This window comes from Myiozetetes cayanensis, unplaced genomic scaffold, assembly GCF_022539395.1.
Source record: "Myiozetetes cayanensis isolate MyiCay16 unplaced genomic scaffold, myiCay2020 scf6-25, whole genome shotgun sequence".
NCBI lineage: Eukaryota > Metazoa > Chordata > Aves > Passeriformes > Tyrannidae > Myiozetetes > Myiozetetes cayanensis.
In genome coordinates this window covers 54,588,886-54,612,583 of record NW_026087853.1, presented here as the reverse complement: position 1 = coordinate 54,612,583, position 23,698 = coordinate 54,588,886, and the positions used below count along the sequence as shown (strand labels likewise).

At 52.7% G+C, this 23,698-nt stretch overlaps 1 protein-coding gene across 2 annotated transcripts in view; it reads left to right on the top strand.

Moving 5' to 3' along the window:
• Positions 1–23,367, top strand: part of BAHD1 (bromo adjacent homology domain containing 1) — a 37,541-nt gene extending 14,174 nt beyond the window's left edge. The window contains exons 2-7 of one of the 2 annotated variants that reach the window (XM_050336103.1): positions 9,233–10,864; positions 13,870–14,231; positions 16,018–16,177; positions 17,140–17,216; positions 19,195–19,286; positions 20,215–23,367. In XM_050336103.1, the coding sequence (XP_050192060.1) occupies positions 9,250–10,864; positions 13,870–14,231; positions 16,018–16,177; positions 17,140–17,216; positions 19,195–19,286; positions 20,215–20,404 (2,496 nt within the window). In that variant the 5' untranslated portion in view covers positions 9,233–9,249 and the 3' untranslated portion in view covers positions 20,405–23,367. Of the gene's footprint in view, positions 1–8,180; positions 10,865–13,869; positions 14,232–16,017; positions 16,178–17,139; positions 17,217–19,194; positions 19,287–20,214 lie in introns of those variants that run through there. The other variant, XM_050336101.1, reaches the window with a different exon arrangement.
• Positions 23,368–23,698: the final 331 nt, after the last annotated feature.

Sequence of the window (23,698 nt, the reverse complement as noted above, 5' to 3'; positions counted from 1 at the left end):
CAGTCCAACTCATAGAGCTTTGCACTTTCCCACATAGATCACAGAATCCCAGAATCACTGAGGTTGGAGAGGCCCTCCCAGACCATCAAGCCCAGCCTGTGCCCCATCCCCACCTTGTCCCCCAGCCCAGAGTGCCACGTCCATTCGTTACTTGGACACCTCCAGGGGTGGGGACTCCACCACCTCCCTGGGCAGCCCCTCCCAATGCTTAAAATCTTGGGTTTGGACAGTGAGGTCCTAATTTTCTACGTGTCAGGGTAGAAAACTCACGGAGCTGTATGAAAACTTGTGCAGTCCGTCAGCTGAACGAAGCAAGCTGTGAATGGACCCAAAGGAGTCTTTATGTGCATATAAAGAAGTGTTGGGGTAAATTTAAGATCAGACTTAGTGCTTGGTTTCTGTTCAGAAGAAACAAGAATTTCCCCCCCTATTTACAGGAATTCACCTTTAATTGAGGGTTTAAATCCTGCAGAAGGTAGGACTGTAAGTCTGCCTGGCCTTCCAGAGAGAAGTGTATTTCTACCTGTTAATGCAGCTGTTAAATAAAGTGTTTGTCTTGGTTATTGAAATGAGGAGTGAGGATCTCGCTTTGGAGCTCTGAAATGGGATATTATCTGTCATTTTAGTTTAAAGAATGCTGCTGGCTTCCAATGTTTTACTGTGACAAATAGCTGGAGCTGGAATTCTGGTATCTGGGGATACCCCACGTGGATACATCATCTCCTTGTGCATTGTAACTGCAGTGTGAGGCACAAACTCCCCAGCTCAGAGTTTTTTGCAGCTGTTGTCCAGCATCAGATCCTCTTTGATTCAAATCCCCCAAGGTTTGGACTGGCAGCAGGAACGCTGGCTGTGGGGAGCTGTGTGCTGGGCACTGGGAATCGTCCTTGGGCCGAGGCTGCGGGACAACGGGGGGTTCTGCCTGCTGGGGGGGGCTCTGCAGCACATTCCTCCTTATCAGCTGTTTACCCTTCCACACTGGGCACAGCCTGGGAAAGCAGAGCTGGCTGCAGCTTGCTTGGATCTTCCAGCAGCTCCTGGAAACTTCCTGCCAGTTCCTCCTCCGTTCTCCCGGTAGCTGTGAGCAGCTCCCACTGCCACTTTGGCTCTGCTTCAGCTGGCAGCTCATGCAGCTCAGGAATCCCTCTGGGATCGTCTCTCTGGTCACATTTGCTGTGGTTTGGCTTCACATGTTTTCTCCTTGTACCCCTCTCCTCAGAGCCTGGAGCTCCAAACCATTTGCATCTTTTCCTGCGTGGGTGACTGGGATGTGTGAGGGTGTTTTTCCCTTCCCCATCCCTCTGCCGCACGTGTCGAACATCTCAGTGTGTAGTTAATGTTCTCAAACCCTGTAGCTGATAATATAGGGGGTGATTCTGATTGTTTTTTGTTTCTCCACTTGGCAGTGCTAAGAGTTCCTCAGAAGTTTTGCTCTTTTTGTTTCCTGTTAGGAATATTCTCCTTGAAGTTGGAGGAAGCACGTGGTGGTGGTGGGAGGGGTGTTGTTGAAGTATCAGAGCATCATCTGTGCAGAACAGCTTCTGTAGCACTTGCAGCAATCTTCTCCCCAGTACTCACCACACCTGGATGTTTTGAAGCCACAGCCTGACTTCAAGGGACCTTCCTGAAAATCCAGTTGGAGGCACTTTTGGCATTTCCATAAAACTCTTTTAAAAACCTTGTGGTCCCCAGAAGGAAGCTGTAATTAGGCTCCTTTGTCAGGGATCCGATGGTTTATCCTCTGGAGTTCCCACTGGCTCCATGGTGACCTGCACTGATGTGAGAATGGAAGTGTTTTCAACACCCCCCTCTCCCCCACCAGAATTCCACCTGGAGCTCTGGGGACCGGGTGTGTGACTCAGTCATTGTTCTTAACCATTCCTGACTTTCTGAGTCCGTTTTTCCTCCCAGCTGTACGAGCTGGAACAAAAGGCAGGTAGTATTTTGGTGTGCTGGAGCTGATACCAGCCCAGCTGATTGAAGGTGTCCCCTGCCAGCCCTGGCCGCGCGAGCCGAGCCGGGTGTGTTCAATCGCTGCCTTTCCGAGCAGCCCAGGGCTGTCACGCATGTGTGGGTCCATTAGTGCACCTTAATGAGTGGATATAAACCAAATCACTGCCAGCCTGGCCTGCAAACCCTGTCCAGTCTATTTAAAGGTGATATTTGTTGCCACGACTGATCAAACCCGGGGCACGAGCGAATGTGTGTGTTTAAATGCACCTCTAATGATGTGGGTAAGGAATGAAAGAGCTGGGGCAGCTCCTAATGGGAGTTAAATGGGCTCTCCTGGAAGCGCTGTTCCGGTGAGCGGGATTCTCCTGGTCGGAGAGAGTAGAGTGGCTGAATTGCCTGTGTTTGGCTTGTGGTTCCTGGTGCTTTAACGTGTCACAACATCCAGCTCCTGCTTGAGAGTTTTCTCCCCAGGTTTCTGATGGCAGCACCGTGCCAGCTGCTGGTCCCGAGAAATGCTCCTCTGGCTCTGCTTAGGACCTTTAGCAATGCCAAATCCCTCCACTTCCTGGGCTTAAATTATCCTATTTGATCCAAATTTCAGGGATTCTCTGCTAACACCACCTTGGGAATGAAGGGACTTGTCCTTTGAGGCATCAGCACCATCCCTTGGACTGACCTCACGCATGAAACCAGTTGAGTTGTGAAATTTCCAGTGGAACTTCTTCGCTTACCTTGCGAGTTACTCATCTGTAAACACTGTCTGTGGCATTAATGAGAGGGAGGAAAGGTTTAAAGCAAGTTTAGTTAGGCTTGGCAGTTCTGCCTCGGTCATAACCATGTCACCAGAAGACTTGTGAATATACGCTGTAAGTGTGGTGGTGATTGATGCTGCATTTTGTGAAGGAAAAAAAAGAATAGTTTATTTTAAAAGCCACATCTGGACTTTTATTTCAGAAGTTCCCAAGGCATTCTGTGATTCATAGAATACCAGAGTGATTTGAGCTGGAAAGGACTTAAAAATCATCTTTTTCCACCCCCTGCCATGGGCAGGAACACCTTCCACTAGCCCAGGTTGCTCCAAGCCTTGTCCAACCTGGCCTTGGACACTTCCAGCAATGGGGCAGCCACAGCTTCTCTGGGCAACCTGTGCCAGGGTCTCACTGCCCTCACAGGGAAGAATTTGATTTTTTTAATTCTAAGTTCAAATCCAGCAAAATTGGCGTCAGATTTAAGCTCTGCTCGGGGTTCAGTGTGGCGCTGTGGTTTATAGGACATCGGGGAAGGAGAGGGTTTGGTTCCAGGGATTCCAGGGGGAAATATGAGAGTTGTGTAAAATCTTTCTTTGACTTGAGGTCTGGGTTGGGACTGAAGCTCTCAAATGGACAAGTGCTCAGCATAAGTCGTCCCGTGTCACCTTTGTCCTCAGCCAGGGCCGCATGGGCTTTTAATTCTGGTCTTTCAAGTGATGGTCAGAAAGTGAGAATGAAGAAGTAGAAAGTCTGTTTTTTCTTTTGAGATGTCTGTTAAACTTTGAATAGAAAGAGGAATCAAAACCTTTGATGGAGGAAACGTGAAATCCCAGAGAGCTGTTCTGCTGCATGGGCAGCTTGTAACCCAGCTGAGGGTGAAGTGACGTGCCACTGCTTTTAAAACCACATAGAAACAAAAGGTATTTCCAGATGAAAGCTGATACTGCCTGAAGAACTTATTCTAAAGCTGAAAATAATCCAGATTGCAGTTCTAGTCTGAAGAGGTGGTTCTGGTCAGTGTATTTCAGCTGGGGATGAGTCAGAACACAAGAATCCTCGAAAATACGACGTGAACTTGTTCTTTTAGCAGAGCCTTGTTTTGCCTGCTTGGGTTTAAGGCTCCTTTAAATTTAATTTGAGGTCATAAACATGCATGTGAGTTAAATTTTAAAATGCAGGCTGTCCTCTGCACTCCTCTCAGAGATGATAACTCCCAGAGTCCATACCTGGAACTGCAGTGCCAGGGATTAGGACACTAAGGTGGAGCACAGGCAGTTTTGAGGGACACTCTGAGGGGGGGAAAATAAGATGAAGGGGAAAAAAAAAAAAAGTCGTTGAAGTGGCATTTTTGGGTCAGAATTCAGGATGATTAGTGGAATGTTACATTGAAGGGATGCCTTGCCCTTCCCTGAATTTCCTCCATGCTTTTTTCCTCCCCTAAAGCCACCTTTGAGCTTGTTGGGTGGGAACATGTTGCCTTTGGATCCCGAGGCAGATCCTACTGGAAAAGGGAGTGAGCAGAGAGCTTTGTGGAGGGAGATGTACCGGAGAGAGGAGAAGGGGAATCCGGATTCAGGGAGACAGGACAGCAGCGACAGCTCCGTCACACGGAGAGGAGCCGGTAGGGATGCACCTGCCCTTGGAATTCCCACCGGCAGCACAGTTTGCAGCCACACGTGTAGTACACGGAATCACGGCACAGCCTGAATTATTTAGGCTGAGCAGCTTGGAGGAGGCTCCTAAAGCAGCCATGGAAAGGTGTGAGTATAATACGTAGAAGAGCTTTAATATTTACTAGAGAAAAACCTCACACCTTGTTCTTCAAAATAAAGCCTTGGGAATAATCTGTTATTCCATTTTCTGTCTGCGGAGCAGGAAGGGTGCCAGAGCTATCTGAGCAAAGTGACATGTGATTGATATTTTACCAGACTCAGCCTTCTGCCGCCGAGGAATCCAGTTTGCATTTTGCATGTATGAAAAATCAGATGAGCAGGGCTTGTGTGGGTTATATTTTATTTTGTTTTTTTTTTAAAACCTTGATTAACTTGATTGGCAGAGCTGGTGCTCCTTCTATAAACACGACTGCAAAACCTATCCCGGAGTATTTTTGACTTGGTTTTTCAAATTACTCATAGGGATCTTTTGGGGTGTTGTTCATGTTGCTGTCACATGGCAGCTTTATACAGAACCTATTTAAACTTGTAACAGGCAATTCTGTGTGAACGGGTGATGCTTAATATATCTGGTATTTTATGCAATCACACAATGCTGGAATGGTTTGAGTTGCAAGGGACCTTAAAGACCATCTCATTCCAATCCCCTGCCGTGGGCAGGGACACTTCCACCAGCCCAGGTTGCTCTAAGCGCCGTCCAACCTGACCTTGGACACTTCCAGGGATCCAGGGGCAGCCACAGCTTCTCTGGGCAACCTGTGCCAGGGCCTCCCCACCCTCACAGGGAAGGATTTCTTCCCAGTATCCCATCTAAGCCTGCTCTGGTCCAATGGTCAGCCTGTGGTGATGAGTGAGAGAAACCAGCCCTTTCTGCAGCCTAATGAGCTCTGTGTAAACAATCTTCTCCGGAGCGTGTGGATGGTGGAGCTTTCGATGGGTCTCTGGAGAAAAATCAGGCTGGACACAGGGAAGACAAATTGCAGGCTCCAACAGTGACAGATTTTCTGAACGTTTGAGATGGAAGTGGTGTTTCCACTCTCGGGACGTGCACGGTGTTTGGGTAACTCAGCTGGGGATTCCTGATGCTGCTGAGGTTTATCCGGATTTCCCAGAGCTCCTGGGAGGCTTCCTCCATGCAACACGTTCCTCAGAGCTCTGGGAATCAGTCTCCTGTGAAAGCAGCAGGGAGAAAGAAACCAATCCTCCAGACACTCGCAGTAGTAGGGCTGTTGTCACAGCGTAGGCTGTTCCAATGGAAGTGGATCGATGGGATTCAAGCAGACGGGGCTGGGAGCCGCCGGAGCGGTGCCGTGCACGGAGAGGGGGTTGGTGTTGTCGTAACTCTTTGTGTATCACTGAAGTGCCAAATGGATTAGGAGCTTTAAAAGCTTTAATTTCTGTGCTTTTGGCACCGTCTCCTCGGAACGTGCGTCTCCGTGGTGGAGCTCTGGAGAGGAAATGGGGCTTGAAGGGGTAGTCCCAGACTAGTTCCTTTAATTTCCCTTGCAATCAAGTGCTGGAGAGGGAGAGACAGATGCTGCAGCTGCGTGATTACAGAACGTGCAGCTGTTATCACACTTGCTCCTTTTCCTGCTAATGAGGCATCAACTCTCTCCTGAGTTTGCTGTTTGGGTCGTGGTTTTATTCTAGCAGAAAATTGGAAGTGGTTTTGATTTTTCTTTATCCTGATCTGCTTTGGGTTCCACAGCTGTCAGGGGTAGTTTTTCAGGACTGTTTTGAGGTTTAGTCCAGTTTGAGGAAGGAGTTGCCAGGGGACGATTTCCCAGAGAAGCTGTGGCTGCCCCTGGATCCCTGGAAGTGTCCAAGGCCAGGCTGGATGGGGCTGGGAGCAACCTGGGCTAGTGGAAGGTGTCCCTGCCCGTGGCAGGGGGGTAGGAATGGGATGAGCTTTAAGGTCCCTTCCACCCCAAACCATGCTGGGATCGTATGATAAGGAGGCAGCAATTCCAACTAGCTTGAAAATTCCTGGTGGGCTCTGGATGCAGCTGCTTGGAACTTTAATTTCCCGCAGAGTTACACCTCAGTGTCTTCTCCCCGTTAATCCAGCTCCTCAGCCACGAGCAGTAAAGGGGGGGTTCTGGCATCAGCACCTTCACTTTCAGTTCTCCACTTATCTTGGGCTTTCTTGGAAGAGCTGTGGGCACGGGCAGCTTTTCTTTGCTTTGTGCAGCAGTACAAAGGTGGAGAGAGGATGAAGAGCTCCGCCACCCTCCCTTCCCAGCTGGCAGGAGCACAATGCTTGCTGGAGGGAGGCTCGGCAGGGCTCTGATTTGAGGGATGATGCACTTGCCTGTCAGATTGCTGAGCTTTGAGCAGCGTTCAAAAGCTCCGTGTCTGTGTTGTGCCGGGGGAAGAGAAGGGATTGCTGCATCACAGGTGAGCTGGCAGCAGGAGGATCCCCCTCCCAAAGCAATCCACGCACTGCAGGTAACTGGGGAGGTGTGGGAAGGCTTCTAGGAACTCCAGCGTGCTAAGGATGGGTTTTGTTCCGTAGGTGCCTGCAATGAATCGTAGAATCCTGGAATGGTTTGGGTGGAAAGGGACCTTAAAGCCCATCCAGTCCTACCCCTTGCCATGGGCAGAGACACCTTCCACTAGCCCAGGTTGCTCCAAGCCCCATCCAACCCGACCTTGGACACTTCCAGGGATCCAGGGGCAGCCACAGCTTCTCCGGGCAACCTGTGCCAGGGCCTCCCCACCCTCACAGGGAATGATTTCTTCCCAATATCCCATCTAACCCTGCCCTTGGCAGTGGGAAGCCATTCCCCCTGGTCCTGGCACTCCAGGCCCTTGTCCAAAGCCCCTGTCTGCCTTTTCTGTTGACCCCTTCAGGCGCTGTGAGGCCACAGTTAGGTCACCTTGGAGCTTCTCTTCCCCAGGCAGAACAATCCCGATTCTCTTAAACCCCTTCCCTCAATCTCCCCCAGGCTTTTCCTATCTTTAGAGCAGCCGTGGTGTGAACAAAGTCACGTCTATAGTGCCCGGTTTTTAATGAGTATTCTGATTTATTTGGGCACTAAACCTCAGGATGTTGTGATGCCAGGGCAGGCCAGGCTCCTGTCTGCGGAAGCCTGAGGAGAACGAGGTGGCTGCTGCTGGGTTAGGAAAAACCATGGCTATTTATTTTGGGGTTTTCACCTCTGCCAGAGGCTCAGGCTCTCATTAAGGATAACAGAAATTAGGATAAGAGTTGCAAGGAAACCACTGGTCCATATAGCCCGGGAAGAGCTGTCCTCCCCAGGGCATGGATCTGCAGGATGCCTGGTGTGCCCCTGCCAAACCCTGCTCTGCCCCAGCCAGTTCTTAAATTACAGTCCTCTTCCAAACTCCAGAGGAAGTGTGCTCAGCTTGACCTGTCGGGCAAAAAGAATTCCAGTTTTGGAGGAAAATCTGTCTGACTTGATCCTCCTAATTCCCGAATTTCTGATAAGAAAAGCACGCTGGTGCATCAGTGTTTGCTCCCCACCGAACTCTCCTGTCGGGGCACCAGCCTTGGGAAATATCCCGTGGTTAACAGGGTGGAAGGATTAAGTCACCCCAAAACCCTCCAGGAAGGGCCTGACATCCAGGAGAGCACTGTGCAAACCCCAGTGGGTTTCAATCCCTGAATTTCCCTTAGTTAACACATATATAAGCAAGTCAATTAAAACACATCAGGCTTATTTCAAATAGATAATCTAATTATCAGCTTGATTAAACCATATCAAATGAACAGTTCTTGTAATTCGGGAGCTTTGTTCTAATCACAGCCAAAGCAGTAGGAGCTTTAATTAAAAGCCTCAAAAATGGCAGACCAATGTCAATTGAGGGGAGTTCCAGCCTAAATCCTGATTCAGGGATGAGCAAACCCCTCCTAGGTGGATGCTGCTACAAAGATCAGCTCTTTGGTGCCAATAAATGAAATTTGACTGTTTTGTAAATACCATTGAAGGCAAGTAATTGTCCTTTTCTGCTGTTTCTGATGCTCAGAGACAGACTTAATTAAATCTATTCCACTATCACTCATTTAGATTGACATTTTTAATGTGTATGGCTTGGCATCACCCACTCATATCCTGTCTTAGCACTGGACCTGCAGCTTCTTATGGCAAGGTGTGCTCCTTCGCTCTGCAGAATTCTTGGATTCCTTCATTAAGAATCAGGTTTGCTTTGCTGGATAACTTGGGAAGCTGGGCTTTTTTTCCTCACACTGAATGTATCTTTGGGGCCTCCCTGCCCAACGTGATTTGGTGTTAATTGTCCCCAGCTTCTCTAAAACACGATGACAGGAGCAGCGTGCAACCAGGTCCCAACCTGCACAGGGATTTGCATGGATTTAATTTATTAATGTTGGCAGGTCTCTGTTTAATAGCCCAAGTTTTCTTTTCCCCCCCAAGTGGGTGGACTTTTTGTTTTTCTTTTGCCTGCTTGTCTCACAAAACAGCACTGGAAGAGCCTGCCTGTACCAACATGCAGGAAATCACAGACTGGGCTTTATTTCTGCTCCATGCCCTGTACCAGCCTTCGGATTTCGGAGACTTGATGGGAATTTGTAAAGCATTGGGAACAGCACCAGTGTAAGAGGGAGCTGGCTGATCATCTCCCTGCTCTTCCCAGCTGCTGTGGCATTTGCCATCACCACCTTGCTTTTAATTACTATCATGTTCCACGACCTGATATTAAACCACATCTAATTGTGTCCTGTCTCTTAATTGGCTTAACTGGCCATCACCCAAACGGGCCGTGCTGTCTAGAGACGAGCTTCCCCAAATGTCCCCTGATTGGCAGTGGGTGCTGTGTGCGGAGCCGGGTCCCTCTCGGCGACATTAATGGCTGTTTTCTCCTGTCCGTTCCCAGGATTGGACATTGATCCTATGACGCATGCCCGGAAGAAACAGCTTTTCCTTCTGAAACACCCAGCTGGTTGTGCTGGCCAGGCCTCGGGCAGCAGGAGGATGGACAGGGCCGGCACAGAGCGCGGGGAGCAGCGGGACGGAGGCGCCTCCGAGGCTCCCAGCGGTCCCGGGGGCTTCGTGGGGACTCACAAAGGCAAGAGCCTGCGCGAGGTGCGCAAGACGTACCCGCTGCGCCGGCGCCTGCTCCCCTCCGTCAGCAAAAAGACCTGCAAGGTGCTGCTCACCCGGCTGGAGGATGTGGCCGGGTCTCTGTCCAAGCAGAGCCAGAGCTATAAAAAAAAGCACCTTCCCAGCTGGATGGAGGGTTTGTTCTCCGAACAAGGGCAGCCCGTGGGAGCGGGGAAGAGCGATCCGCCCGGGGAGAAGGGCTCAGCGACTTCCCCGGGGCCGGAGCAGGAGCTCGATGCTGCTCCCTCGGAGCCCAGGAAGCGCCGCCTGGCCTCGCTGAACGCGGAGGCCGTGAACAACCTGCTCTTCGAACGGGACGATGGCTTGTTATCCGGCAGGCGCTTCCGCAGGGACTCCGGGAAGCCCTCCGGGGACTGTGCCCTGAAGGGCTTGCAGTGCAAAGCTGGGGACAACTGGCCTGCGCTGGAGAAACCAGCTGTGAAAGCTGGGAAAGGAAAGAACCAGCCTGAGCCCAGTCAGAAATGCAACAGCTGTGAGCATTCGCTGGACGAGGTCTTTGACGACGGGACAAAGAGGGAGGACGGAGCCGTCTCCTACCATCCCACCCCAAAGAGACTGGCCAGCCTCAACGCCGTGGCCTTCCTCAAGCTGACTCACGAGAAAGACCAGCCCCTGAAGCCGCGGAGCAAACCGGACGGAGAGGGCAAGTCCGAGAACCACTGTTCGAAATCCACGCTCAAATGGGCCAAAGCTGGGAGGAAGAACTGTGTCAAATCCAAGAAGGAAGCGGCCAGCTTAAAAATGGACGGGCAGCACGGCTGGCAGGGCCAGGCCCTGGGCACCTTTGGGAAGGGGGAGCAGCGGGACTCCTCCAGGCTCTACGGGGCGACAGAGCCCGTCCCCTACGAGTCGCTGTCCGGCTCCTACGCAACCACCGAGGGCTTCTACCACAGACTGCCTTTGCTTATGGGAGGACAAGCTTCCATGAAGCCGGAGTACGGAAGACCCGGAGAGAAATCCCCGACCCCCAAACAGGAATTCCATCAGCCTTCCTTTCCCGTGCAGCAGTTCCCTCCCTTGCCCGTGCCCGGGAATCACGCGGATTGTGGATGCCTCTACGAATCCTCGGATCTGACCCCGTTGAACGGGTTTTACGTTTATTACGGCCAAAGCGGATACAGTGGCTACTCCCCCTGCTCCGTTTACCCCAAGGACGAGCTGTCGCAGGCTGCCACCTGCGAGGGGCTCCTGGTGTCTCCCGGGGCGCTGCCGTCGGGCGCGCACCTGCAGCCGCTGCACTGGTGCAGCTCCCCGTACTGCTGCGGGCAGGGAGCGGCGCTCGGCACCTACAGCCTCTGCGGGGTGGTGCACGTGCCCGAGGGCCGCGTCGGCAGCGTGCACGCGGGACGGAGCAGCTTCCCCTACAAAATGCCTTTTGCAGCAGGTAAGGTGTGCCAAGGGCAGGCGAGACCCGGGCCGGCGTTCCCCCCACCCTGGGCGGGGAGAGGAGGAGGGCTGGCGGTTCTCTCTGCGTGTGGTGCCTCAGTCTCCGAACCCGCCTCCCACCTCCCTTTCCCTCGTGTTTAGCCCCGGAGGGTTTTTCCCACTGAAAGGTCTCGTTGGTGTGGAAAGCTGGAGGATCGGGTGAAGGGTTCGGGCAGCGAGGTGGGTGACTCACGGCTTGTGGTGCCGGGGCTGCCGCTGAGCTTTGATCTGTGTGAAACCAGCAGGGTTTAGTTCCTGCCCGCGCCGGGAGGCACAGCCATCCCACTGCGCTGCTCCAGAGCCCAGGGTCAGGGCACACCAGCCAGAGTTACTCCTCCCATCCCAAAATCTCGCTCTGGGGGGGGGGGCTGGACATCCTCACAGAGCATGAGAAGAAGCAGGAGTTGTTAAACTCTTACGGTGCTGGCTGGGGGGGATGCTGCAGGCTCTTTGGATTCCGTGGATCAGAGGTGGATTCCGTGGAAGTTTCACTCAGGTGATCTAAGTGCCAGGCATGCTGTTAGTTTGGGAATTCTTGGTCCCATCTTTGCTCCCAGTGTGTAACAGTGAAGCCCTGAAATGAGGAGGGGTGAGGGTGCCCAGTGAGTTGTTATCTGTCCGGCTCTCCTGTGTCCCCCGCCTGCTTTTCAAACTTCCTGCTTTTCCTCAGAGCTTTGCCTCTGCTGCTGCTGCAAAATAGCTTTTTAAATATTTAAAATGTTGTGCTGTGTGGGAGTTATCAGACACCAGCACTTTGTCTAAAGCCATCAGGCTGGACAGTGCTGTGAGCAGTCAGTCTGTAGAGGAGGCTGCTTCTCTGGCTGCTGGGAAGTGCCAGCGCCGGATCTTCCCGCTAAAACCTCGTGTCCCAGCCAAGAGCTGGCACGACTTACCCACTGAAAACAGATTTTCAGGTAGGTGGATGGAGTTTTGGTTCGAGCAAGGCTTTTTTGTCATCCTCCATTGTAGGAAGCTGATGGAACTGTGGAGCCTTTGGTTGAAGTGTCATTTCCGTGCTCCCGAAATATCCCTGCTGCCGTGGTGCTACTCCCTAGGGCAGCAGCCAGCCAGGCTTCTCTGGTGGCTTCAGAGCTCTTGCAAGTGGAATGCTCACAAGACAAGCAGCTCAGCAGAGTGTTCTGGCCTGACAGTTTCCGTGTAGTGCCCCGAGGTCATACCAGTCTACTTTGTTCCTCACGTGTCGCGCGCTGGTGCCTCTGATTTTGTGCAGCCAGAAGGATGCAGACGGAGTGTTTCCCAGAACTCAGCCCTTCCCGTGGACTGGTGGTTCCCCACAGTGCTGGCAGGGGCAGCAGCAGTGGATACTTACTAGTGTGTCACCCCACTGTTGTGATTTCCTTCCTGTGAGCAACATGGATTTCAAATCCTACAACACCGGAATCATTTGGGTTTGTGAATTGGTGCCTATAAGGAGGTCTCTGAAAATATTAACAGGGACTTATGCCTGGGGATTGATTTTTGTATGATTGTGCACCTCTGAAATATTTTCCTTTCCTAGAGTGGGGTATTTTAGTGAACTGAAGGAGCACTTTGGCTTCAAGAGCACATTCCCATCAGAGAGCAGTGGGATGAGGGATCCAGCTTGACATGCCGTGTGTTACCTCTGTCTGATTTGGTGTGTTCCAGGTGTTCATGTGGGAATATCAGTGTCTGTGTGGTCCAAACTGAGGGATCAGGCTGTGATCTAGAGCAGGGTGGAGGGGGCGAGGCGGGACAGGCTGTGAGAGCTGCTTTAGACCTGGTGCCATCAGGGAGGCTGGAAGGGGTCCAACGAGAGCAGCTCTGCACCACTGACTGCCCTGACCTTCAGTACATATTCTTGTGAAGCTTCATCCTGCTTTGGCTCAAGCTTAAAAACTGCTTTTTTCAAGCAGAGTACCTGAGAGGTGATTCCCTGCTCCGTGGTCCTGTGGGCCTGCCAGTGCCCACATCCCGATGTCCATGCTCTCCAGGGAGTTCCTGTGGCATTTACTGCCCAGGGTTGGTGACAGTGACAATGGTCCATGGTATCCCTCACACAGCTCCCCTGCAGCCCCTCAGGGAGGGTCAGGAGGAAGCAGGAGGCAACAACTTCCTGTCTCTCCGAGGGCTCTCAGCAGTTTTTCGGCTTGACTCGGGATGGATTTTCCCCTTCACATTTGTAAGCAACTCTGCAGGGACACGCTCCGGTCTGAGGCAAATCCTGGAGCCTGCCTGGAGCTGCCCTTTGGTCACCCCGAAAAGCACACTCAGGGGTTAGGGAACAGGGGTGCGTCACACCTGGGTCCAGGAGGTTTTTTCCTGCTGACAGGAGGTAATTCCAATCTGACTGGCTCTTCCATCGGCCTGAGTTGAGGCTTGTTTGTGAGTCCTGAACGGAGCGAGGCGCTCTGGGATGCTCCGAGAGGCAGTGTCAGCCGAATTCCAACCTGTTGTGGTTCCTGTGCCTGCTGCAGGGACGCAGTTTTGCTGAGGGTGCAGCATCTTGCAGTTGTGTTCCACCTTGTTTTGCCTTTCTGGGCTTAATTTGGAGAACCGTCTCAATTTTCCCTGATTAGTAGGATTTGGCCTTTTGGAAGGAGCTGGCTGCTGCTGCTACTGCGACTTAATCCTTCCCATCATTCCCATAAGCCTTTTATTTCTTTTATACATATTGACAGGCTGGAGCTGCTTTGGACACTGGCCAGCCTTGTGTGTATTCCTGGCTGGCGTTCCTTGGGATTCAGCTGGGTTTGTTGCGGTGCAGTGTCATCGGCAGACACTGGAGCACGCAGGCTCGGGAATGGCTTTGCTCTTAGGATCCAGTGACAGTGCAAAATGGAATTACAGCGTGGAGAGTCTTCACTGCTGTAATGCAATACGGGGAATTTCAGGGGAACGCGGCTGTGGTTTGGGACGGTCTTGCTTGTGTAGTTGCTTTATGTTTCAGACGAGACCCGTGTCTCTTTTCTTCCCTCCCATCAGAAGGCTGCAAGTCTCTGGACCAGCTGAACCTCACAATCCCGGTGGCAGGACACCCCGCCTCTCCTGCCCACCCGCTCTCAGGATGTCCCGTTCCCAGCGTGCCACCGGCTGCAGAGCCCGTCCCTCACCTGCAGACCCCCAACTCTGACCCTCAGACCATGGCCCGAGAATGTCCCCAGAGCTCCAAGCCCCCCAGTGGCTCCAAGTCCGGGCTGAGGAACACGCCGGGCTGCCTGCACGCCTCCAACAGCAAAGCGGCCGGAGCGCATTCCCACCCCAAGCAGCAGCGGATCAGCCGCCGCAGGGCCACCAACGGCTGGATCCCCGTGGGCACCGCCTGTGAGAAGGCCGTCTATGTTGTGGTAGGTGTGGAGTGCTGGGCCTGGGGGGGGGCTTGTGCACCCTCAGGGATTGAGGGCACAAAGGCTGGAGGGGTCTGGGTCTGGCTTCGGGCTGGAGGTGGTCGCTGGGTGCCAGCCGGATCCTCCCGGAGGAATCCCGAGCAGGAGCAGGGCTGCTGCTGGCTTTGTTCTCTTGAGTGCTGCGTTGCACAGCGTGGCAGGGGTTTGGAAAGGGAGGAGAACCTGCTGCTCCTGTGCTGGGCTCAGCTGGAACGCCGAGCTGCTGGATCCTCCCGGCTCTGGCATGTGCAAGGGTGGCACCTGTGGCACGTGGGAGTCCCTTCTACAGGGATCATCCTCCTTCCTCCTGGGTAGGGCAAACCTGTCTGAGAAGGTGAAGGATGTTTTACCCTCATTATGAGGGGTGGGCATCGAGGCAGGTGGTTCTCACTGTTTGGTCTGTAGCCCCACAGGAATATCCCTGAGCACAGAGGACTGGGGCAGTATCCTGTCTCCCTGATGGAATTTTTCAGCACCCCAAAATCCCCTTTCTTTTAACATAACATGGTGGCACAGCAGGTCACTCCTCTGGGGATTTCTTATCTGTACTTTCCCGTTTGTTGTGTTGAGGGGCAGAGGCTGGCTCCTGTAAGATGGGAGACTTCCTGCCAGGGAATTCAATTAACTCCAGTGAAGTCCACTTCAATTGAGGGAGAAGGCAATATCCTTCATCTTATTAAAACAGAAGAGCTTAAAAATGCGGCCCCACGTGGTGTCTGGGAAGGTGGGACGAGGCGTGGACGTGCAGTAAATGCCAGCAGGAGGGAGAGGAAGGGAGAGCTGTTGGCCAGGCAGGCTTTGGAGCTGTGGCTCTTGGGGCTGAGTGCCGGTGAATCCGTGAAGGGCAGGGACTGGTCTTGTGCCTCCCCAAAGGAGCAGCGTGGCCTTAATCTCCTGAAAATGCTGCCAATCCTGCCTGGGAGATGTTGCAGGAGGTTAAACCATCCTGCTCAGGTGCTCTGAAATGAAATTCAGAGCAAAAACAAACTGAAAGCCCCCAGTTCACAGTCCCAAAAGTGGCTGTTTTGTACTGTCGGGGGCTACAAAGGAATGTTCAGTAATCCCACTAGGGAAAGCTTTGTGCCACGGCCTCCCTGCCAATCCCTGCCCTGTTCGTGTCAAATATTTCATGTTTTATTGGTTTCCTGACAATATTTGTGTCAGACAAACACACAGCATCCAAAACACACTTGCCCTTAAATGGAAAGGAAGAGCAGACCTCCAGACAGGCAGATGGAAAGGTGATTTTCCTGAAGATTGTGGCTTTTCATACAGAACTGAAGGAGCAAATGTGCTTTAATTTGAAATAAGAGTATTCATTTCAGCAATAAGGGCTTCTGTGAGAAGGGCTGTCCTGCTGGTGAGGTGCTCCTCACTCCCAGCACAACGTAGGAGGAATAGCTGGGGTTTGGTTTATGTGGAAGCAATGGCCATGTATGGCCTGGAGCCCTTGGATGCTGGTCCTCAGTGACCTCCCTTTACCTGGGAATGCCCAACCCATTGAAAAAGTAACTCGTTTGGCCTGATCTTTGGTGTTTATGAACCAACCTGGTGGGAATAGAGATGTCACAGGTGGCATCTTACGCTGTGTGGCTTCTCCTGGGGACCTGTTTGAGCGGGAGCGCTGAGCCCTGAGGAGGCTTGGGTTGGAATTCACAGGAGGAAAAAGGAGTCCTGGACTGGGGGAGCAAACCCCGGAGTGGCTCTGTGCCCGTTCAGTGGGAGGGCTGTGGTTTGTGTGTTGCAGAACGAGCCCGAGCCAGCCATGCGCAAGAGCTACCAGGCCGTGGAGAGGGACGGGGAGATCATCCGGGTGCGCGACACCGTGCTCCTCAAATCCGGGCCCCGCAAGAAATCCATGCCCTACGTCGCCAAGATATCGGCTCTGTGGGAAGACCCCAAGACAGGTACTGTGCCAGGAGAGCCTGTGTTGCCTCTGTGCTCCGCAGAGCGGGGTGGAAGCTGGGAGGGGATGGATCTGGGGAGAGCTGCAGGCCTGGGAGGGTACCAGGGGATGGAGAGGAGATGAGCTCCGTGAATTCCATTTGGATTGTTCCGGGAACTGAAATGCTCCTTAATCACTAGTCTGGGACTGATAATGGAAATCTTGCTGGATGTGAAAGCACATAATATCTGCCAAGTGCCCATCTGAGCAGCCATCTCCCTTATTATTCCATTGCAGCAAACTTTGGGGAGCTGCTGTTTGCTCCAGTCCAACGTCTGGGCTGGGAGCTGGTGGGAGCAGGGGCTGTCCCACAGCAGCTCCTGGTGGCCCCCTGTAGAGGTGGTGATGGGAGTAGTGGGGATTCATGGTGAGGGCTGGCAATACCTGAGCCAAGGAGAATGAGCTAAATGCTGTAAACTACAGGTCTTCCTTAAAAAGGAAAAAAAATCCCAAGAAATTCCATGTAAAAGACATAAATCCAGGTGTGGTGAGGCCCATCCGGTTATGTCATCCCAGCAGCAGTTCTGGCCTGAACCTGGGAGCCAATGCTGCAAGTTCCCACCTTTGCATGAGCGTCTTTTCCAGCTTGTGTGCTGAATGGATTCTTTTTCCAGGTGGAGATGTTTGATTTTTTTTATATATATTTATTTTTTCTTTTTTTTTTTTTTAATCCTCTGGGTGTTTTTTGTGCCCAACTGACCCCTCTGGGATGTTGTGACCCAGGAGGGAGGAGGTGAAGGTGCAGTGGGAAAGCCACGTGACCGACCCCAGCCTGTAACAAAAGGGCACCCATTTCAGCATGAAATATTTATCACTCGCAGCTGCCACTCCCTGAGTGCTGTGGGAATGGGGGGAGCTGGGAATCGGCGGGAAAATGCTCCCAGAAAACTGCAGGCTGACGTGTTTGGATGGGTGTTGTTGCAGGGGAGCTGATGATGAGCCTCCTGTGGTATTACAGACCAGAGCACACTCAGGGAGGCCGCAACCCCAGCATGCACCAGGTGAGTCCGGATCCGGGCCGGGGGCATCCCAGTGTGGCTGTGTTCCTGTGGGAATAGGGGATCCCCCCAAACATCTCCCTGCATTCCTTGGTGGCCTCAAACTGAGTACAGCAGAGCTCTCTGGGCTGTGGTGCAGCTGTTGCCAGATGTGTCCAGTGGTGGTGTCCTATAGATGGGCTTTTCCCCCCAAATTTAGGGTCCTGTGGAGAAACTCTGGGCTCTGGCAGGAGCTGTTGTGTTCCTTACGTGGTCTGCTCTGCTGAGTTTTAGTGTTTCTCCCTTTAATCTGAGAAAATTCCATGTATTAACTGAAAAGTCACTTTGGCTGTAACCTTAGGAGTAAGGAAAAGTGAGTTTCTACTGAATCAAGATCAGGTGCTGTTCCAAAAGGACGTTCTGATGCCCACAGAGCTCAGTGCTGCCTTTTGCAGGACACTGGAGTGCCTGTACCATGTGCTGCCTTTTAATAAATCCCTTAATCTGCTTCTGAGAAGCGAGTTAGTTTTGTGCAGGAACGTGGGTGCATCGTCCTTGCCCTGCAGAGGTTTATGAGGAGAACTAAAGTCTGGCTCAAGGATGTCATGCCAGGATAATGGAGCTGCTTTTCAAAGGAAAAACCTGTGAATCACTGTGACTTCAAGCCTTGCTCTGCTTTGCATGGGCTTGTGCTGGGTGACAGAACAAGCTAGTTTTAAATAGGAATGGAGAACTTATTGCTGTTTTCAACACAGTTTTAAATACTTGGTGCTTTTTTCCGTTTTTATTCCTTTTTTTTAGATAGAAAGGGAGGGAGGGGGGAGAGCAGGACTGGGGACTTGCCAGGGAATTGCACCTGCCTAGTTTGCAGGGCACAGGTGAGTTTCTAAACCCAAATGTGGCACTTTGTAAATGAAAGGTGACTGTATCCAGTTGCATTTTAGTCCAGGGAGAATGCCAGGAGGAATTAAGCCAGGTTTTTGCAAACCTGCTTAATTACACAAGCCTTCAAATGAGAGAGAGCTTGGGCTGAGGGCTGGGCTGGGCTGGGCTTGCCAGAGGTGACTCAGGGAGTTTTGATTCAAGGAGCAAACCAGAACCCCAAGGTGCAGAAGGAAGGTGTGGCATTCCCAGTGTCCCTGATCAACCCTGTCCCCAGATGGTCACACTTTTGTGAGTCTTCCCTTCCAGCCTCCTTCCTCGGGGCTGGGAGCAGAAATGGAGCCTGCAGGGAATCCTTATTCCCAGAGATCATCATCTCTGCTGATCTAACCACACCTGGAATTCTTTCCAGTGGTTCCATCCAGTGGTTGCCCCATATTTAACTAATCCTGCCTGCAGCAGAGCCAAGTTCCCTAAATTACTCTGGGAAAAAATGAAGGGGAGTTTGGCCAGAGAAGCTGTGGCTGCCCCATCCCTGGGAGTGTCCAAGGCCAGGTTGGACAGGGCTTGGAGCAACCTGGGCCAGTGGAAGCTGTCCCTGCCCATGGCAGGGGGTGGAACTGGATGGGCTTTAAGGTCCCTCACAACCCAAACCATTCCAGGATTCTGTTCCATGATTCCAGAAAAGACTGTTGCTGTTTTCTCTCACTAAACTAACCTTTTTAATTGAATTGGGATGAGGAAGGGATTCCTTTAGCTTTGATAGTGAGATGGATTAGAGAATCCAGGAGGACAGGGAAGGCTGAGGGGTGCAGCCGGCTGTGGCCTGGCTGCTGCAGAGCTTTGTGAGATTGGAAATACTTGTGGGATTTGGGCACCAGGCCTCACAGAGTGTGCTGGGCAGGGATAAGTGGTGGGAGACTCTGCTTTGCTCACGTGTTGCTGGATAAAATTCTGGTGCACGGGAACACCTGGAAGGTGTCTGGGTTATGTGGAATACTGGCTCTAAAGAGTATTTGCTCTGTGTGTGCTTTGACTGCCCGGTGGGGTGCTGGGGGAGTGTGTGGGGCTGGTCCTGGCCGGTGGGGTGACCTCTTCCTTCCTTCCCTCCCTCCTGCAGAATGAGATCTTTGCGTCCCGGCACCAGGACGAGAACAGCGTCGCCTGCATCGAGGAGAAGTGCTACGTGCTGACCTTCGCAGAGTACTGCAGGTAGGTGGAGCTCTGGACTTCCAAAACCTCCCCTGCCTCCAGCTCCTCTCGCTCTTCCAGCCATCCCGAGTGTCCCAGCCCTGCAGGCTGTGGTGGGGCAGGGCTGGGGACTGACACTCGCTCTGCTGCAGGCTGAGGGCTTCTCCCACTGCGGATTCCTTGCGTGCGGGTTGTGTAGAATCATGGAATTGTTTGGGTTGGAAAAGCCCTTGGAGACTGTCAAGTCCAACCGTTCCTCCTCGTGGCTTTTATATCCCTCCAGGGATGGGGACTCCACCACAGCCCTGGGCAGCTGTGCCAGGGCTGGACAGCCCTTTCCATGAAGGGATTTTTCCAGTATCCAACCTGAACCCTCCCTGGCACAGCTTGAGGCCATTTCCTCTTATCCTGTCCCTTGTTCCCTGGGAGCAGAGCCCGACACCCCCCCGGCTCCCCCCTCCTGTCAGGGAGTTCCAGAGCCAGAAGGTCCCCCCTGAGCCTCCTTTTCCTGGAGCAGCTCTGCTGTGAGGAAAGGCTGAGAGAGTTGGGATTGTTCAGCCTGGAGAAGAGAAGGCTCCAGGGTGACTTAATTGCCCCTTCAGTACCTGAAAGAGCCAACAGGAAAAATAGAGAGAGACTATTTACAAGGGCCTGGAGTGACAGGACAAAGGGGAATGTCTTCACACTTATGGAGAGAAGGGTTAGGTTGGATATTAGGAAAAATTCTTCCTGGTGAGGCTGGGCAGGCCCTGGCACAGGTTGCCCAGAGAAGCTGTGGCTGCCCCATCCCTGTGTCCAAGGCCAGGTTGGACGGGGTTTGGAGCAACCTGGGCTAGTGGAAGGTGTCTCTGCCCAAGGCAGGGGGTGATCCTGGATGAGCTTTAAGGTCCTTCCAACGCAGACCATTCCATGATTCCGTGATAACTCTTGTGTTCCGCTTGCCCTGCAGATTTTGTGCCTTGGCAAAGCGTCGAGTCGAAGGGATCCCGGGCAGGAAAACCATCATGGTTCCTCCCTCGGAGGAGTATTCCACCCCTCTGCATCGCAAGGTGCCCGAGGACACGGACCCCGAGCTGGTTTTCCTCTGTCGTCACGTCTACGACTTCAGGCACGGGCGCATCCTGAAGAACCCCCAGTAGGAGCCTCCTTCCGCCGGAGCGCGGCGGGAACGAGCCGATGGCCTGGGACCCCTGGGCACTCCCGACTCACCTCGTGCTGCTGCAGGTGGGAGCGCCCAGCGCTCCGCCCTGGGACTCGGGAGCGCGCGAGGAGCGGAGCCCGCGGAGGGAAGGCAGCGGTCGAAAGCACAGCACTTCGTTTCAAAAGCATAAATGAAAATATATACGTATAAAATAAATATATGTATATAGATATAGGGATTTGCATACGTAAATCTATATCTATATATGTATCTAGAGATGCATCTATTGGCTAAAGTTTGCAGGGGATAAAAGGCAGGAAGCGATGCAGAGCCAGGGTTGGAAGAGGCGGAAGGTGTGCAGGGGGGATGTGGCGGTGCAGCGTCGAGTCTGGCTGGGACAGGTCGGGGGGTTTCGGTGGGAACTGAGCCCAGTTCCTTGGCAGAGCACAGGAGAGTCTCCTTTGTTGTGCAGGATGGACTCTGAGGGTTCCCAGTGGGTGAGAGCTTCTTCAAAATACAGCTTTGGGAGCTGCCTGGATGCAGAGTGGCCTTGTGTCATGCTTGGATAGGTGTTGCTCCGTCAGGGGAAGAGGTGGCCCCTGTTCTCCCTCATCTTTCTCCTCCCCTCACCTCTCCACTCCAGGATTCACCACTGGACTGGGGCTTGGAGCAGAGGGAGCTGCCAGGGTCGCAGGTGTTACACCCCAGTGCAGGGTTAGAGCTGGGCCTGTCCCAGGTGTCCTGACTGTGCCCAGAGGGTCTCATGCCCCATTCCCAAAGCCCAGCGCCCACCGGTGCACATCACCTGGAAGGTTGGAGCTCACAAAGTGGGCTCTGCCAGTGGGAACCACATTTCCTCTTCTCTTCTGAGTGTTACTCTTCCTCTGATGGCTCAGGGGGCCATGGGTTTTCCCTCCCTTCCCATTTTGTTTCCTGTCATGTCATTTACAGTCTTTGCTTATCCCTGTGCGTGTGCAGTGGGAAGCAGCCAGAGGGGGAAGTGGCAAACCCTTTTCGTGTGTGTTTTTGGCTTCTTAAAATTTCTCTCCCTCCCCATGTGACTGTCCTGATCCTGGGCCTGCTGTCGAAGCCATTGGCAGCCTCCCTGCTCCAAACTCATCCTGGTGTCCGAGCAAGCTCACCAAAGTGGCTTTGTGGCTCCTGAAAGGACCTGAGCATCGGGAAAGGTTCGCATGGATCATGCGGCCCAAGCCCCGCAGGTCCTGCCTCTTGCCTTACCTGTACAGATCCCGGGCGGCACTTAGATCCCAGACAGACAGCCCTTAGCTTATCTCAACACAAACTTGGAGTTAATCCCAAAGCAAACCAAAGGACAGCGTCAAATCCCGGGGAGTCCCTGCCCCAAGCTGGGAGCCCAGCCCGAGATTGCACTACCGGACAGGAGGAGAGCCAAGCCCATGTCACCCAATTCCTGCTGGCTGGAGCTGCCCACTGAAATGAGGGATCTGCGTTTTCCCAGTCTCCTGGGGCTTCTGAAATGATGTTCCGTGGTGGAAGTGTCCATTCTGCTTTAATGTTGTCCTGTCCGTGGAAGCAGCATTCCCTGTATTCCCTCGGGATGCAGGGCTGGTCACCTTGCTCCGACAGCCACCCGCCTGCCCGGCCTGAAGAGAGAACCCCACAGCATCCAATCCCTTACCTGGAATAGTTTGGGAATGCAGGAGTTCTCCAGAGATTTGCTCTACATACCAAAGAGGGGACCGTGTCCGGAGATGATGGTTTGAGGGGATGACAAGCCTGGAACCCACTGCGATGGGCGGGCATCTCCCTGCTGCCAGTGGGCAATTCCTGCTGGAAAATTCCTGTTTATTCCCTCCTGCATAGCCCAGGGGGAACACCCGGCTCTGGGAGGTGGGATCCCAGGTGTGCAAGCAAAAACCGGCAGGTGAAGCGTCTTCTCTCACTTATACCTCAAGATACTGTTGGTGTCAAAGGGATCACCTGGATCTCTCCTTAACAATTCTCTTGGCACTGGGGGTCTCTTGGAATGACAGGAGGCTCTGTTGGGGTGGGAGGTGGCAGCACTTTGGGGACACTCAGATGAAGGGGTGCAAGGAGGCTTTGGAGAATGTGGTCTCTGCTGTTTCTGGGGGAGGATATGGAATGGTTTTCCACCGTGGCTGGGAGGGAGGAGGCTGGAGAAATGGAGCTGCTCCTGCCCGTGGCACGGAGGGAATGGGCAGAGCAGTGAGGGGAGAGCGGAGCAGCTGCACTCTGGGCTGGGTGGGAGGTGGGAAACCGTAAATCCACAGTCTGGCTCCGTGGGGACTCCTTTTCCCCTCAGCCTGAAGCAGGTGAGCTGCCATGGCCATTTCCCTCTGGCAGTGCCATTGGACATGGAATACTGCGAGACCCACCGGCTGGGAAAACCTGAGCACTGCTGCAGTCAGGGCCTTGGAACCTCTGAAATTCCTCCTCCTGCCCCCTCTCTCCCTGCTCCCACCCTGCCCTGGCTCCTCTCCAGGTAGCAGAGAAATTATCCTTGCCCTTGGTCCGGAATGGCCTCCGACCTGGCTCTGGAGAGGACAAACCTGGCTCTTCTCATGCTGAATCTGCTTCAGGCCATGGACATTTGAGGTTCACGTGGTTGCTGATGCTGTTGTGCAAACAGCATGTAAATGAATTGAAATGTCTTATCCCTAATGAAAAGATTTCCTGCTTTTTTAATCTATTAGATATGGAAATATTTTTTGAAACTGAAAAAAAAAAAATGCAGTCGGTAGAATTTAAATCGAAGCGTTAATACATGTAAAATATATTTTAGTTGATAATTTTGTAAAATGCACTTTTTTGTGTCTCTTCCCTGGTTTCCCAGATCTGTATTTCAGTGTTTACAGATGGAATGAGAACATTCCCTATTCCCTCCTTCTGTGAAAAAGATATATTAGAAGTAATTCTTAAAAAATAAATTTGAAAAATCGTATTGATTTAGAAAACAAACCGGTGCTGGGCTGTTATTCCCGTCCCTGCCTGAACTTCCCCCTGGATCCAGTAGTTGGAGGAGTTAGGAGTGCTTGGGAGCAGATTTGGGTGCTCCAGGCAGCAGGGTGAGCAATCTGTTGGGTCTTCCAAGGAAATAGAACAAGTGGCAGCAGGATGGGCAGGGACTGACTCGCTTTTTCCAATCTGCTGTTGACAGCTGCTGTCAGTGGAATATTTGAGTTTTCTCAGGCAGGGAAGGTGGTGGTGACAAAGCTTGTTCCAACTGGGCTTTAGGAAGCATTTGGGAATGTGGCTTTGGAAAAGCATCTTGTTTGGAGCGCTGTCTCCA